Raw genomic sequence first — 14,959 nt, forward strand, 5'->3', positions numbered from 1 at the left:
CACGTTTCCCAAAGAGATAAGTCAGAATCAACAGCATATGAAATACAGTTAAAGTACAAGGTATAAATAAAAACACATGCGGCGCAGTTGTCTTGACTAGTTCCTATTCGCGATTCAAGTCTCAGTGTAGGTAAATTGAGAGGTAGATATATTTTGGAGCTGAGGCCAACGAAAGGATATTTTCAGGATACGTTATTTTGCCCTCGCTACATCACTCCCCCCCCCCCCCCCCCCCCCCCTCATTTTCACCGTTACCGCTTAACGTAAGAGCATACAGCCCGAAGTATTCCCATAAAGCACATGCCCAGCTTTCTTGGAGATCGAGCAACAAGCGTCGTCTGTTGGCTGCCTAAAGTGAACACCGCGTAACTCGACGGGGATATCCTAAACTTGCAGTTTTGTGAAAGCTAAACAGTCTTGAGAGACCCTGCCGGAACTTTGTGTTTATCATGGCCTACTCTTTTTGCTCGCTGCAAAAATTGATTTCTAAAATGATTCTTGCGCTAACAACTATTTCCGACGCCAGTAACGACCAATCAAAATTTTCGCGATGATTTTTAGCGTTCAGCGCCACACGGCACGTGGTGGCAGTAGTGCAAACTAGATGCGTTTGTCCGGATTTCCTGGGCTTGAACCTTAAACACGGCCAAGCAGCTACAGAACTTATGCTTCACTGCTTTCACTTCATCCTTTCAACTCAATCACATAAGAGAAGCCACACACGCAAAGAAAAGCATACAAAGCTGAAAGCCGACAATCGGCGGGAAAAGACAGCAGTATTTTTTTCTGCAAGTGAGCAACGGCCTCGAGAGGAAGATCGGTACACATCCCTTGAGCGGCGTCTTTTTCGGGGATGAGTTGCTGCAGTCGCGGAAGAATGCATTCTTGCGCTGATCGCCTCAACTCTCGATTCTGTTGCCGTCGCTTCTGTTCTTTTTTTCTTCACTCTCAGACTCTCCGTCCACTTCGTTCTTAACTCAGTGCTCGCAGGCTCTGCTCCGGGCTTATCAGAGCAGCCGCTTTCCCACCGGAGCCTTTTGTTCCACTTTTGTTACCCCTCGTCACTGAAGGCGACTCCTGCTCACGCTCATCGTTGACTCCCTCAGGATGTAAGTGCAGCACAGGAGTGGAAGTACTTCGAAAGACGTCGCCAAGTATCGTCAACAGTATTTTGGAGCCGCGATGCAACACTTACCAGCCTCCCCTGTACTTAATTTCTTATGTTATTTTATCAGTGTTTTTAGGCGAACGATGGCAGCAACTCTAATGGGTGACTGATTGTCTGAGCGCCTTGATCTTGTGAGTATGCCGATTCAGGTTGCGACATGTGCCAGATAGCTTTCTATTTTTTATTTTCATCGAAGCTTCGAAGAGGATTTCGGCACATCGTCATCCTGACTGCGCCCACTGTAGGGCAAAGGCCTGTCGTATGTCTCTTAATGTGACCCTGTCCTGGCTGCATAAAAAGATAAAGGAAACGCTTCTGTGTTTTTTTTGTTTCAAGTGAACCACACCAGCAGCTTGCGAGATTTTTCATGTTATCGAGTATATGTCTCATAAGCAATCGTGAAATGACTTAGTAGGAAGTCCTTAGTCCAATGTACCAGCAAAATTTAGAAAAAAATTAAACATGGTATGACCAAGTTTTCCCTCCTCCTATAAATACAATAAATATGCGAATGCGTGCTCGAAACAAGAGCGCTATGAATACACAATTACTTTTTTGCCAGAGCGAAAATTCTGCGTTAGCGTTAATGTGACAAAGGCAAGAAAACGACGAAATAAAATATATTCGTACCTCTTGCTAAGAAGCACAGAGCTGTGGGAAACCGAGGAAGATAATTTATTTTCTATTTATTTAGGATGAGTCGCGTCCCCTCTTCCCTAGTTAGTTTCGATTCATAAAAATGCTAATCCACATCCACCATAAACCCTTAGGTTAATGTGTTATGTCTGACAGCGTAAATCCTATGGAACCGCAAGGAAGGAAAAGTAGATACGGCAATAGTTCTTCAGCATACGTTTCTCATTGGGCTAAGTGACATCTCAATAATCAGTACCTCACCCACACTGCCACACCTACAATACACGAGTGCCTACAAGCAATGCGTTAATGGGCATGGTCCTTGAAACATCCCTCGGTTCATACTTTAAGTGCGGACTGCGTGTCCTTCAGAATTAATTCAGCGCTTCTTATTCCTTGGTCTTCTTCGCTCTGCAGTCTCACTGCCGCCACTCCGAGGCATGTGCACATCTCGGCGACGATGCGTTCATCAGCAAAGTCCGAGTACCTGGTTCCTCCGGTCGATGCGGTGTACTGGACTGTGAACGACTTAGCCACGCCATTCTCTTCCATATACACAATCCCTTTCCCCACTGATGCTCCCGCCATGCACGCTATGTTGTCCTCGCAACAAAAATAAAGTAAAAAAATGAAGGGGCCACTTAAGCTCCGCATTAAGGGTATGACGCGATCGCGTAGCGGCTCAATTCCCATATATGTAGGTCATTCTCTGCTTCACATTCGTAGACGTCTGGGAGTCCTCATACCTTCCTGGCGATGTACTGCTGCGGTTTAGTCATGCGCCACTGCCATGCTATGGCAAGTGCTCCCAGCGGTGGGCCTTGTGTGGCCCAGCTTGCTCTCCCCGAGCGACCTGTCATTAATATATCTTCCATCTGCCACGGAGGGCAGGTTATGATGACGTCACAAGGCCACGTGACCTAGTTGGCCCGTCTCGGTTGCTTCAAGGTCAAGCAAGCTTCAGAGAAAGATCACCGAAATAACTGAGTGTGGGCTTAATTGCTCACGCAGTTTCCATAGTTCGTCAAAAAGCCTGTCGTCAGGTTGCCCACAACGCGGAGATCAGGTTGGTACCTGCCCACTGTGGCACATGGGCCACCTACCAGAGGCTTTAGACAGACAACTGCTAACTCGGTCAAGCTGAGGCTTAAGTTTTAACTTACTGAAAGTCACAAAGCTGCACTCGCGCCCTTTTGCTATTTTTCTCCTTTATTTTTCCGTGGCATATTGGTGATTTGGTTCCCCTAGAAAACACGTTTGCGGTCTCCTTGGACTCGCGCAACACTTGTTCCAAAGCGGCGCCCGCAATACGGATGAGGAACCCCTTTTTTTCTGAATTCTGCACCTGAGAATGACTAAACTCATAACTCATCCAGGGAGCGCGCTCCCCGCACACGGCGTACGACGCACGCAAAACCGTGCGGCACTTTCCGCAAAGCGGCCGTTATTATTCCGACGGAAGTCGTTACTTAAGTCTGACAGCTGGCACCGTTGCCGAAGGCCCGGATGCCGCTGTGGTGGAGCGTAAGGTGATCCGACTAATTGTGCGTCCTCATGTAGCAGAGCAATTTGTGGGGATAATGAGACAAACCACTCGGCTGAAACAATAGTGAGGAGAGGGAAAATCGAGGGAATCCGACAAAGTAGCAATGAAGATAAGAAAAAAATCATCAAAACTAAACAACTTTGACTTCATGTGAAGCCCATAGGTGTAAATCAGGGGCTATGCCGACCAGGCACATAAAGGAAGTAGGGTATATTAAGAGGATAAGATAAAGAAGAAGCAGGCAGCAGGTGTACGAGTGTAGGATGGTAAAAACTGATTAGTAAGAAAGCGTGTGCAGCTCTGTGGGCCATGTTCTAGTTTGCTCTAGTCTGCAGCCGCCAATTAGAGGCGAATGCGCGTGCAAAGACAGGCAATGGGATTACATTAGCTGCGGAAGCGAAGAGCCGGAGGAGGAAGACGTTGGTACGAAGCAGGCGTGCTGCTCGTTTAGAGAGGAAGCGAAAGAATGCTGCGTGCTCCAGCAGCCGGTTATTAAATTAGACAACGCATGCCACTCTCGTTCGATTAGGTCAAAGAGGAAGCGACAAAGCGGGACAGTAAAAATACGAAAACAATTTGCGGAATGACAGAAGCAAAAGAGGTGGCACCAACCGGTTGTTACGTAGGAAGGGGAACAGGAGAACAAAAAAGAACGTCGCTGGCTGTCTTCTAACGCGGACAGTCACTTACGTAAACTGAACGCAGAGTAAATAGGACTAACGCCATTTCTCGCGGGTAGAGGTAAGGGACAGCGTTTCAGGAGCAGATTGCTCAAAGCACTGCAATTACTCGCCTGTCATCTTAGAAATGACTCCCGGATTACTCTCTACTGCTAACATTGCATTCATCCCCGCAAGCGCAGCAGAGATGCACCGATACCGTGCTCTCCTCCGTACATCCACTTGTGTGCATCATCAAGTGGAAGAAAGAGTACAAGCAAAGTAGGTACGTATCTGACGAGGTATAGGAATCTGAGGAAGGAAAAAGGAAAGGGAAAGGAAGAATTGAAGAATGCTAAGAATCACTTATTCATGGAGTGAACCAGCAGCCTGGGTTTGCCACTCTCCAAGATCTCCTGATGTACCAAAGGCGCACATGCACTGCGCGATGTCAGTGCACGCTAGAGATTTCCAGCTGGTCGAGATTTATCCGGAGCCTTCCACTGCGGCACCTTTTTCTCTCGTTCTTCATGCGCGTCCTGCTTCATCCCTTCCCTGATGCCGTGGTTGAAGTTTCGACAGAGAAATGAGAGAATTACTGCGCGATTTTCTTTCCTCAAAGCAAGCTTTATTTTTCTTGAGAATGTACGCTCCACGAAGTTCTAAATGCAGCGTTTATGATTTATGTGCGCTTCTCGGCTTTGTGCTGCCATCCTCTCTGTATTTAAATGCAACAGAAGGACACTGCCCTACGTTATTCTTCGACAGGTAATTTCAGATGAAAAATATCTGTTTGGAGCTTTTGTCGAATCGCCGTTTTCTTTCTCCGATTGTTATCTAGTTAGCCTCGTCCATGGGTAATATATGTAACACACACAAAATAGTTTTTTGTTCAAGAGAATCAAGAAACATTCATCATGGCTCATTAATCTTTCATCTCAATTTAGCGTGCAGCTCATTCAAGCTAACTGCCATAAAACACGATGTTTGCTCAGCTTGCTACCGGTATCTATGTTAAGTGATACAGAATATAAGCACAGCAAAGGTTTCGAACCGTAAGCGTAAAAGAGATGCAAAAGCGGGATACTCAGGTTGGGACGGCACGTGGCTAGCAAATGTGGTAGCTGTTCTAATTAAGCGCTCATGCATATTCCGCAGGCTGAAGCTAGCGTCCGCAAAACAGCCTTCATTTAGATATACAGCGCACGTCAAGGCACGTGTGCAAACAGAGAAGTGAAAATGGCAGACGTAAACAGCCAACCTCCGCTACTGTCGCTCATAGGATTGCTGAATGTGCTTGCCACGTGCGTATTTTCGCACTGCGCGACCTTTAACGCCACGCTTGCCTCTTGTGCTCGGGTTATCTTGAGCGCAAGGAAAGCGGGGAAAAACAAGATGGGGGGGGGGGGGGGGGGGGCAAATTTGTTTGCACGAGAACTAGTCATTTTTCTCCGCGAAGGTTCAATTTACGAAAATGTGATAGGCGCATATTTTTGTCGACTTTGCACGTCATTCAAGGTGTGGACCTGCATAAAAAGAGGAATACGAACTTCAATGTCCGCCTGTCTGGTGTGTGCCCTCTCCTCTTTAACGCGAATTCAAGCTTCTGTGGGTGTAAGGTCGTGCCCACTCAAGGTAGAATTTGCGTGAAGAGCAAAAAGAGCCTGCTTTGGCGATCACAGAGCGCTGACGTGTAAATTTAAGAAATTTTAAGCGCGCTGTGAGCCTGTGCAAAGTTTTAATTACAAATACATGTACGACCACACTGATACGCGCCCTGCTTTTCACTACCACCGGTTACGCACAATAGACAAGCCGAAGTGCGTTCAACCTGACTTTAACTCGATTGGTAGAGAGGCGAAGGGTGATAAGTTTTATATTTTACGGGGTGTGTTATTAGTTGCCTTTACCGAGTTGTGTCGTCATGATGAGCACTGATGATGCACAGGTATGCCTAAAAGAGGAAGAGAGGAAAAGGACGGAGCTGAGGACGGTGCAAGTTCTCCTTCACTTTCTCGTAAGCTCTTCCTCCTCTATCATACAGCTATGCACCATCGAAACGACGTTGCCAGTGTCTGGCTTGAACCTAGGTCCTTCGACTACGTAGTCAATTGCTCTAACCCTGAGCCACCGCGGCGCAGCACGGCGACAGTGTTTTACAGAGTAGACAGTGGAAAAAAGGAATGGAGGAGGCAAGTATGGAAGATGAATATGGAGTCGTTTTGTGTACCCAAGGCCGGGTGGGCTCATTTCGTTATATAGACACTGTCCAACCGGCAATATGGCATGTCGGTTTGGGTTTAATTAGCGAAGCAAGCGTGGCTGCTGGCCCTAACGAGATGCACAGCGCCATTACTGCCGACCTGCTGCTTCAGCCAAAGATCAAAGGCGCACACTCGCTGCAAAGCATTAGCAGAATGCAGAAAGACGGATAAACCGAAGCGGCAGTTGACTTGCGGCTTTGCTTATGCGGCGGAAGAACTGCGTGCGTGGTGCGCATCGCGTCTCTCCACATCCGTGCGCAATCGTGGTCGTCGGGAGAAATACCGCCATAGTAACGGGAAGACACGGTAATTCGTGCATAGTGGCAACTGCGGGAAGAAGGATATTTTCGTCCTTCTTTGTGCCTTTATTGGTGGCTGGCTATCCCAACCGCAGCTAGTCGCAGCCACAACAGCCTTCTCGCGTTGAGTATTTATGTTGTTCTGCGTGCAGGGAAGTTTGCGAGAACTGTATGCCTCCTATAGTGAAGAGCGTGAAAGCTCTGTGTTAAACTTCTTCATTAAGTTAAATCAAAGAGCTTACTTCAAAGCACTTGTGCTGATATTTGTCGCGTGCAACGTAGTAAGCAATAATCATATAAATTTTCATTTCAGCAGTGTTTGTTTGACAGCTAGATGTTTCATGTTTTCAAGGCGAAATACTTTTTAGCACTGCACAAAGGGAAGAACATAACGTTGACTGGACAGGAGCTGTTGGGAACAACATAAAGTAGACAGAACAAGCGCTAACAACGCCGGTCCTGTCCCCATTATGTTGTTACCGTTGTGTTGCGCTAAAATGTACTCCGCCTTGAAATTCACATTTGCACTGCATGCCTCCTCTTTGTGTTGAAATAAAGAAATACAAGTTCTACAAGTTCTTTCCAGCTCGCATATTGCCATCGCCAATGAAATTTGAGTCTATAATAAAAAACCAATTAAATGACACAGGCAGATGTAAAAGCATCAACTTTCCATCATGAACTTAAGGACACACGATCTGCAGCAGGGCACATAACGACGTCCGAGCTATAAGGCAGCATGCAATTTACGTTCCGGTCTGCTGATCTCGTTAACTTCCTCCATCACATTTTGCCAGTGGAAGGTGCTTGAGTGTTCCTTTCTCCACACAACTGTACCTCACCTGAACTGTTTACCCAGACACTATGTTAATCCTGTAGGGTTCCCTGAAATCTTTTGTATCATAAGCTATTTTGTTCAGATTAAATGTTACACATACTCAAATAATTACCAATTCTGCTGAGCGTAGTTCACGGCTTTCTGGTTTAATGTATAGCGTGCCTCCGACTTGGATTCTTACTGCGATTTGGAAATATACGGTGTACCGGCTACTCTGCCTCTGTTTCTCAAGAACGCCTGCAAGCTGTCGGGGTTCAAGTACCAAGGTCAGACTGGAGAAAAGACGAGGAAGCTCGAGACGTCGTATGACGATGAGCTGCTTCCAAGCAACCATCATTCCCCAGAGTGTCCACGTGATAACTTCTCAGAATGTGACCGCGTCACGGGCTGGCGTCAGAAGATAATCAGTTACTGGCACTGACAACGGATGTATAGCGTATTTTACACAAAATACCGCCTACAGCTTCCGCCATTAGAGCTGCACCTTTAGTCTCCCTTGCCGACACCTTGCAAAAGGAACAGTGGCAGCCTGTTAAAGTGTACTGCAAGCGGTGGACTTTCGAGTACATCCTCTCAAAAGAATCACGCAAAGTATGACAAACTACAACAGTCTCGGTTCTTTCAACTTTCAATTCCAATCAAGGCAACTCCCGGGCCGATAAGTACTTAGCGGGCGACGAAACGTTACACCCCACAGCGGATTTTGATGCTCTATTGTTACTACGAAGGCTGTTGCCGAAAAGCTGACCTCATTTCCTTACAATCTGCCCAACAACGCTCCCTGTAATGAGTCCGCTTGGCAAGGACGCAGGAAAAGAAAAAAATAACACAGAGGAGGAGCTTGGAGCAAAAAAATGAAGGAACTGCAGAGTAAAAAAAAAGATAATTGAGAAACGTGCAAACTGCGGAAGAAGTAAACAAGGGGAAGTTGTGGAGTTAAAAGGCCGGAAGATACAGGCCTACACTGGAAGCGAAAATTAACTGTTGGGCGAAGGATAGAGAGGGTAGCACCAATAGGGAGAGAGAAAGGGTGAATAGGACCTTCCGGGGAGGAAAGAGTTTGTGGAAGCGAGCGCTGCGTGGGGCGGGAAGCAATAAGGCACTTACAGGAAAATTAAGCAAAGCTGACAGAAAAGAGAATGCTGCCAACCTGGTAGGGCTGCATGAGAAACAAAAGAAGTGTTCTCTCTTCCTCTCCTGCCCTTCATTTCTCGGCAGCTAGCTCCCCTTCTTTCCGCCTCCTCTTCCTCCTCCTCCGGCTGCTTGTGCAAGCAGTAAAGCATGTTCACGCGGCCGCTCTGGCACCCGATAGGAAACTGTCAGACGGGAAGCTATTAGCGGAACTCGATTATCAGCTGAGGAACACCTAATTACCACTTTCTTCTTTCCATACTTTTCGTTCAAGCGTAACACTTCCTACTTTACGGCACCCCCGGGTCGAAACCGAATTCAAGCACACGCTGTACCATGGCAGGAGACGACGAGTGCAGCCATTTCTGCGCAATGTTGTTTTGTTTACGGTTATAAGAAGGAGATGAGGGGAGTTTCTGTGTCGGAATGCACGCTTCTATGAAGCGCAGCTCTGGCCCTAATCACATTCTCGCACTAAGTCTATCTTTGCTGTTCAGTGCATTCTCATTATTTTTGTGGTCATTTTACTCGAACACAAAGACTGTTACAGTCATGCTCTTCCTCACGGATCGTACAGCCGTGGACAAAATGTTCGCGCAATGTGGGGTCGCGGGAAAAAATTGATTCTGTAGCCTTTAGGCACTACAGGTCAATGAAAAGCATAGAAGCACGAGAAGACATGCATGTTTCATCTCATAGAAGATCCCCACCTGACTGGCTAGCGAGGCAACGGAGAAATTAATTTTTTTTTTCTGCGAACCTGTATCACGCAGAACTTCTGTCCATGACTGTATGTACGTGTAGAGGCCGAAGAGACATAACCGCCGCTGACAGGAGCAAGTGTAGATTTTTGCGTACTTTTTCTTTTGAAGCTAGCATGTTTTCAACCATCATGCTCACCTAGAGCATACGAGCGAGGCGTTCGTGCAGGCGATGCAATTGCATTACTTCTTACTGCAAAATGGTGAACACGATACTAAATGTGACACCCAGTGCCTTAGTTTTATGCAGCTGGGTGAATCTAAAAAACACATGGGTGAAGTGCGCCGAGTAGGTACGCTGGGCGAAATGAGTTTGCTTGTTCTGGTCTGGTCCTTGTTCTGGTCCTTTGTCTGCAAGCGCTGTTTTTCCATGATGTACCTCAACCAACTCGCCCAGCAACACACCTTGCTCGGGAAAATATATTTTTTTTCCTAGTCGGCCAGAGCGCAGTAGGTTGTGGAGGTGCCCGCGGATAAAAACTGGCCTCGCGATCCTTACTACTACTGAGCTAAAGCCTACGAGAGTACTCCTCAATTTTTTATTTTCGCTTTGTCTTCTGAAAAAGTGGTGCTTTATTCACAAACTTCCTTACCTGGTCACTGAGCACAAGGAGGTCGACACCTCTGCGCAGACATGGAAATTTCCTTCTTTCATAATATATATAGCCATGTCACAGTCTGCCCCTTTCGCTGCTTATGCGACGGCTGCAGAGCCAGAGTGATCGCTTCTCGCTGCAGCTTTGGCTGCAGCTTTTGCTGCAGGCTTGCAGGTTAAATTATAAGAGGTAGGGTAACAGACGAAATTCTTTTTTTTATACATGATGCATGGCGACACTTTTGCAGTGTCCCGAGTAGCGGAGATTGCTGCATAGTGGTGGACAAGGGCGTTCCCGTCGGTTGCTGTCCTGGGAAAGAATGACGTTGAAAAAATTGTGGTACAGGCGCGTGGCCGTGAAACTATCAGGGTGCCACGGTCTGGAAAGAAACACGTCAAGCATGTGCACAGATGTAAGGTTCCTGATGAAGTGTAGAGTAAGAACACGTGTAATAATTACAGGGACTATAGCAACACGACGGCAAAGAGAAAGATACTGTAGAGCAGAGTGGGATTTTAGGAATGATATATTAATGTTTCCTTTTCTCTCTTCCGCAGGACAAACCTCGTACTGCTGAACCCCCTTAATTTAGATGTTTTCAGAAGATTCATCACAAAAGGCGCAGTACAAACATTAACTCTAGGGTCACCAGTATGTTCAGCACCAGATGATAGTGAGCATAGTTAGAAAACATTAACTCTAGGGTCACCAGTATGTTCAGCACCAGATGATAGTGAGCATAGTGAGAATGGTGCGTCCAGTAGTAGCTTGGAGTAGCCGTTCTCTTTCAGACGAATTTCAGTGCAGACATGCAAGATGAGGTGGCCAACCCTGCCTTTCCGGGGATCGTTTTCTTCCCGCTGCTCTTATAGAAGGCTTGGCTGATCCATGAACATTTTTTGCAGCCCCTCTTATCTAGTGAAAGACACCGACATTAGCAGCGAGCTCCCTTTGTTACTTTTTTTCTCCCCAAACTACATATATAACGGACATCATCGCTTCTCAGCGAATTTGTCCCTTGCCTCTACGGTTCAGAGGAAGTGAGGGGCAGAAGGAGACAGAAAAGAAAAACAGATGCGAGGGTTATGAATCAGGTTGGATTCTTCTTATAGAGGCGAAGCGCTTAGTGAGGCAATGGAGGGCAGACATAAAGGTAAAGTGAGGAAGCGAACCATGTTTCCTTTTCCCTGGCCTGCTGCGTGCCCAGAAGATGAGAAAGAGAAAAAAATGCAAAAAGCACGGAAATACTGCGGCGACTCTTTTACTAACTGAACACGGATAGAGTGGCATTTGCTGCTGCTCCATCCACCATCCGCGTAGACGGACGGTAACTCTCCGCCGGGCATCACCGCTGCTGACTGGTCACAAATTCGCGAAAGGCGGTTTCCGCTGGCGGCAGTGAATTTATGTCCCCACGTCCGTGGCACTATCGCCGCTTTTTTTACTTTGTTGTTGGTCATGTACCCTGCCTTCATATTTTCCTTACTCTCTTATGTTTCCCTCAGGCTCGCCGGCGGAGCACGGAAGGCAGTGACGCACACACGGGTAAAGGGGACGGATTTGAAGAGATATAGAAGAGGAAGAAGAGAAAAGGAAAGAAGAGCCCAACTGACTGAAGCCGAGAGAAAGGAGAAAACAGAAAAAAAAATGAGAGAGCCGCAGAAGCTAGGCAACATATAGACGACGATTAAATGAAGTACCGTGAAAGCTTGCAGAGCTATATCTACGTCAGGCGCAATCTGGGGGAATGGTTCGTCGGAGCGCCTGTTATCTACTACATATATCGACATATATCCTTCCGCCTCTCTGAATTCATTCAACAGGCTCGGAGAAAGGTCGCGGCCACCTTCTCGGAACAGCCCAGAACGCGCTATCGCTGCAGCTCATACGCTCATATGCTAAGGCATGCGAAGAGGCGCTAGATAAATGAATAAAATGCGGAAAAAGGTGCTGCTACGCGCATAATTTTCAGAGCTCAGAGGAAAAGATAGTAACAAGTGAGGTCATAGCAGGAGGATGGGGCCGAACAATTAAGAAACAGAACAGCTCAGACGTTCACCAACATTACACGATGGGGAGGGAGCTGATGCTGCAGGAAAGAAAAGGAAACAAAAGAGAAAAGCTTTTGAATACCAAATCCCGGACCTGAGCGCACCTCGGCTGTACCAAATCCCCTAAGGCTGAGTTTGTGTGCAGTCTCTGCCTCTACGCTCTCTGTCTCCTTTCTTCACTCCCTTTTCCCTCGCACCGTGGCTATGGCATCAACTCGAGAGAGAATGTTGGCGTGCGTTTCTTTCCTTCAGAGTGTCTGGCTGAAAGGACAGCGTGAGCTAAAGCGTTCGTTAGAACTCGCAAGTTTTTTCAGAAAATGGACGTTTTGGTTTGTGAACGACTCGAATATCGAAGTAAGGATCCGCAAGCGCTTAAAGGGACACTAAAGAGGTTCCATCGCGAACTTATTTTCATGAGTGCAGATCATGGCATATCGATGACGCGCTATCTGCTTCTCTCGCACCATCATTTTTTTTTTATGCGAAGCATATTACTAGAGGTACACTACAGCCCTTCGCCGTGGTTACGCGCCGTGCACACCACGTGACACATGACGTCACGACAGAGGAAGATTAGGGTCCACCTCGCGCCGTCGCTGTAGTTGCACGCCGTGCAGACCACGTGGTACAGTGACGACACACCACGTGACATACCACGTGACACATGACGTCACGACAGATCGCCGTCACGCGCTGGGAGAGGGAGAACGATGCCATCGCCCAGACACCGGAATGTCCTCGAGCGGCATTCCCGCGCATTTCGAACGCGCGTTCACACTCGGTGTAGGTGAAACGCTCGCTCCACCGGGCAGGCGGACGCGGCTTCCGTGGCAATCCAGGCGCCCACCCAACGCGCGTCTCGGGGTTAGTCGGCGTTCCGCTGTAGCCATGCCGTTGTCTTCCCCCACGACGAAGGCTTCTAGTGGTTGTATTAAAATGACCAAGTATTCAACCAAGGAAAGCCATCTATTAACAAGCCTAGCCATCAATATGCTTCGCATCTGACCAGGGTTAACCAAGTTAAGCCTCAGCCATTTTTTTTATAAATCAGAAAGAAAGAAAGCAGTCTATTTGGGACCCTGACATATCTGGCGCACTAGTTCAGGAGTGCAAACTGCTGGGCTAGTTGGTTCATATTGCAAATAAAGGGAACCAGCGAAAAAAGACGCAACACAAGAACAAAGAAGGCACACACCACAACGCTGTTTTTTTTTTTTTTTAACAAGTCCACAATGTCCACCGAGAAGGCTGCATTAGCGCCGGGGAAACCGCGATTGAGGCACTCCACCAGGCTCATTGAACCCTGCACAACAAAAGGATCCGCAGGCACCAGGCCCTCGAAGGAATGCTGTAGGTAGTTTGAAACCACTTTTTGCCACGAACCTTCTTCCGTGACGATCGCCCTGAAAGGGTTATCAGGCTTATGTGTCTTTGCTGTGAAGAACACACGCAGGGCGTCTTGTTGGCACCAGCGTTGTGGTGTGTGCCTTCTTTGTTCTTGTGTTGCGTCTTTTTTCGCTGGTTCCCTTTATTTACTGGCGCACTAACGTGCCTTATGATCGGTGCGGCGACGATCTCTAAGGAATTACAGCTGTGTTCAAGGCAGCGGCTCTTACTTCTAGCCACAACTCTACATACGCTACTTACAAACTGCTGGACGCTAGGCCGATGCTGTATGTTTGCACAAGGGTGAAATAACATCTCCCGTTGTAACATGGCGCATAGTAGTAGCAGGTTAGTAGTAGAGCAGAGTAGTTGAGGTGTTCCCGGGTTATCTGCTAACGCGCACCATCACCTGATCCCCTTCGCCAGCATCAACACACGCGAACAGGCGTTGCCAAGTACAGCCAAGAACTGACAGTGTTGAATACGTACAGTAGGTTGTCTTGGAAGGTGAATTAGTCGTGGAGGCAATTAGGCCGCCATCTCATTTTTATCCGCCCATGCTGACTGCGTAGTAACAAGAAGTCATTTTTGTTTTTGCGTAAACCTATTTCTACCCAATCGAAAGCATAGGAGACAAACAAAATAAGCACCGGACGCGATGCTGACGGGAAGCCCCAACATAATTCTCTTTACACGGCTTGTCGAACAGAACGTTCTTTCAATGTAGAATTGTAGCCATGAAACGAACAATTAGGTAGCAAGGACGAAAAAATAATTTATATAGAGATGAAAAGACGGCATAAGAGCTACCACAAAGGGATACATCATCAGAGAGAAATGCGTGCAGGGGGAAAAAAAGGACAAATGCATGGAGTAGATTGAACTGTCCGAGCTGTAACGAGAGTCTAATGAACTAAGAAATGAGTCACCACAAGTTTCAAGCACACCGTCCTTACAAGCGGTGCATTGATAAAAAGCAAAAATAGATGGGTACCAGGGAATGAGATGGTTCTTAAATAGCGCCAGAAGGTCGATGCCGAAGCGGATAGAAGGAAGAGAGAAACCGGAGCTGACACAGTGCCGTCGTCCCCCGACGGCGCCAAGTTCCGCGTGTGGAGTGCCCCCACTTGGCACGTCGCTGGCCCAGAGTTCGCTATGCCGGGCGGTAATTCGATCTGCGTCCTGCGCGCTCCTCGCGGTTCTGTCCAGGTCCCAGCTAACGAGGCTCGCACCGTGTACCTAAGTGTCCTCCGGGCACGGCCTTGGCAGAAGGCGGGAGAAAAAAGGTGAGAGAGTGAGAGGAAAGATAAGGTGGAGGGGAAGCCCTCCAACGCCTCACTCTGTTTGCGCGCCGGAGGGCTGGGACTTTGCATGCGCTCTATCTAAGTAAATGAGCTTCTCCAGCACCGCCTTTGGTGTTGTCGACAGCCACGAGAGCTAGTGACGCCAGGACGGGAGCTCGGTAGACTCTTCTCACTGAGGAATAAGGAACTAATGGGTGGAAATAGGTGTTTCTCCAGATTTACGCTTCGAATATTTTTGGTCCTTTATATTCATGTCATTTTTTTTTCTGTTTTGAAGTGCACATTTAAAATTAACGTCGTTAAAATTTAAGTATTGAGGA

General features: G+C 47.5%; 1 protein-coding gene across 5 annotated transcripts in view; it reads left to right on the top strand.

Moving 5' to 3' along the window:
* LOC149341301 (uncharacterized) overlaps window positions 1-11,570 on the top strand; it is a 309,449-nt gene extending 297,879 nt beyond the window's left edge. For 2 of the 5 annotated variants that reach the window (XM_089543338.1, XM_089543342.1), the window contains one exon: window positions 11,404-11,570. In XM_089543338.1, the coding sequence (XP_089399464.1) occupies window positions 11,404-11,432 (29 nt within the window). In that variant the 3' untranslated portion in view covers window positions 11,433-11,570. Of the gene's footprint in view, window positions 1-5,957; window positions 6,027-11,403 lie in introns of all 5 variants that reach the window. The other 3 variants (XM_089543331.1, XR_016282905.1, XR_016282913.1) reach the window with 3 other exon arrangements.
* The last annotated feature ends 3,389 nt before the right edge of the window (window positions 11,571-14,959 follow it).

The sequence above is a fragment of the Amblyomma mixtum genome, chromosome 5 (assembly GCF_055824585.1).
Source record: "Amblyomma mixtum isolate Tamu chromosome 5, ASM5582458v1, whole genome shotgun sequence".
NCBI classification, from domain to species: domain Eukaryota; kingdom Metazoa; phylum Arthropoda; class Arachnida; order Ixodida; family Ixodidae; genus Amblyomma; species Amblyomma mixtum.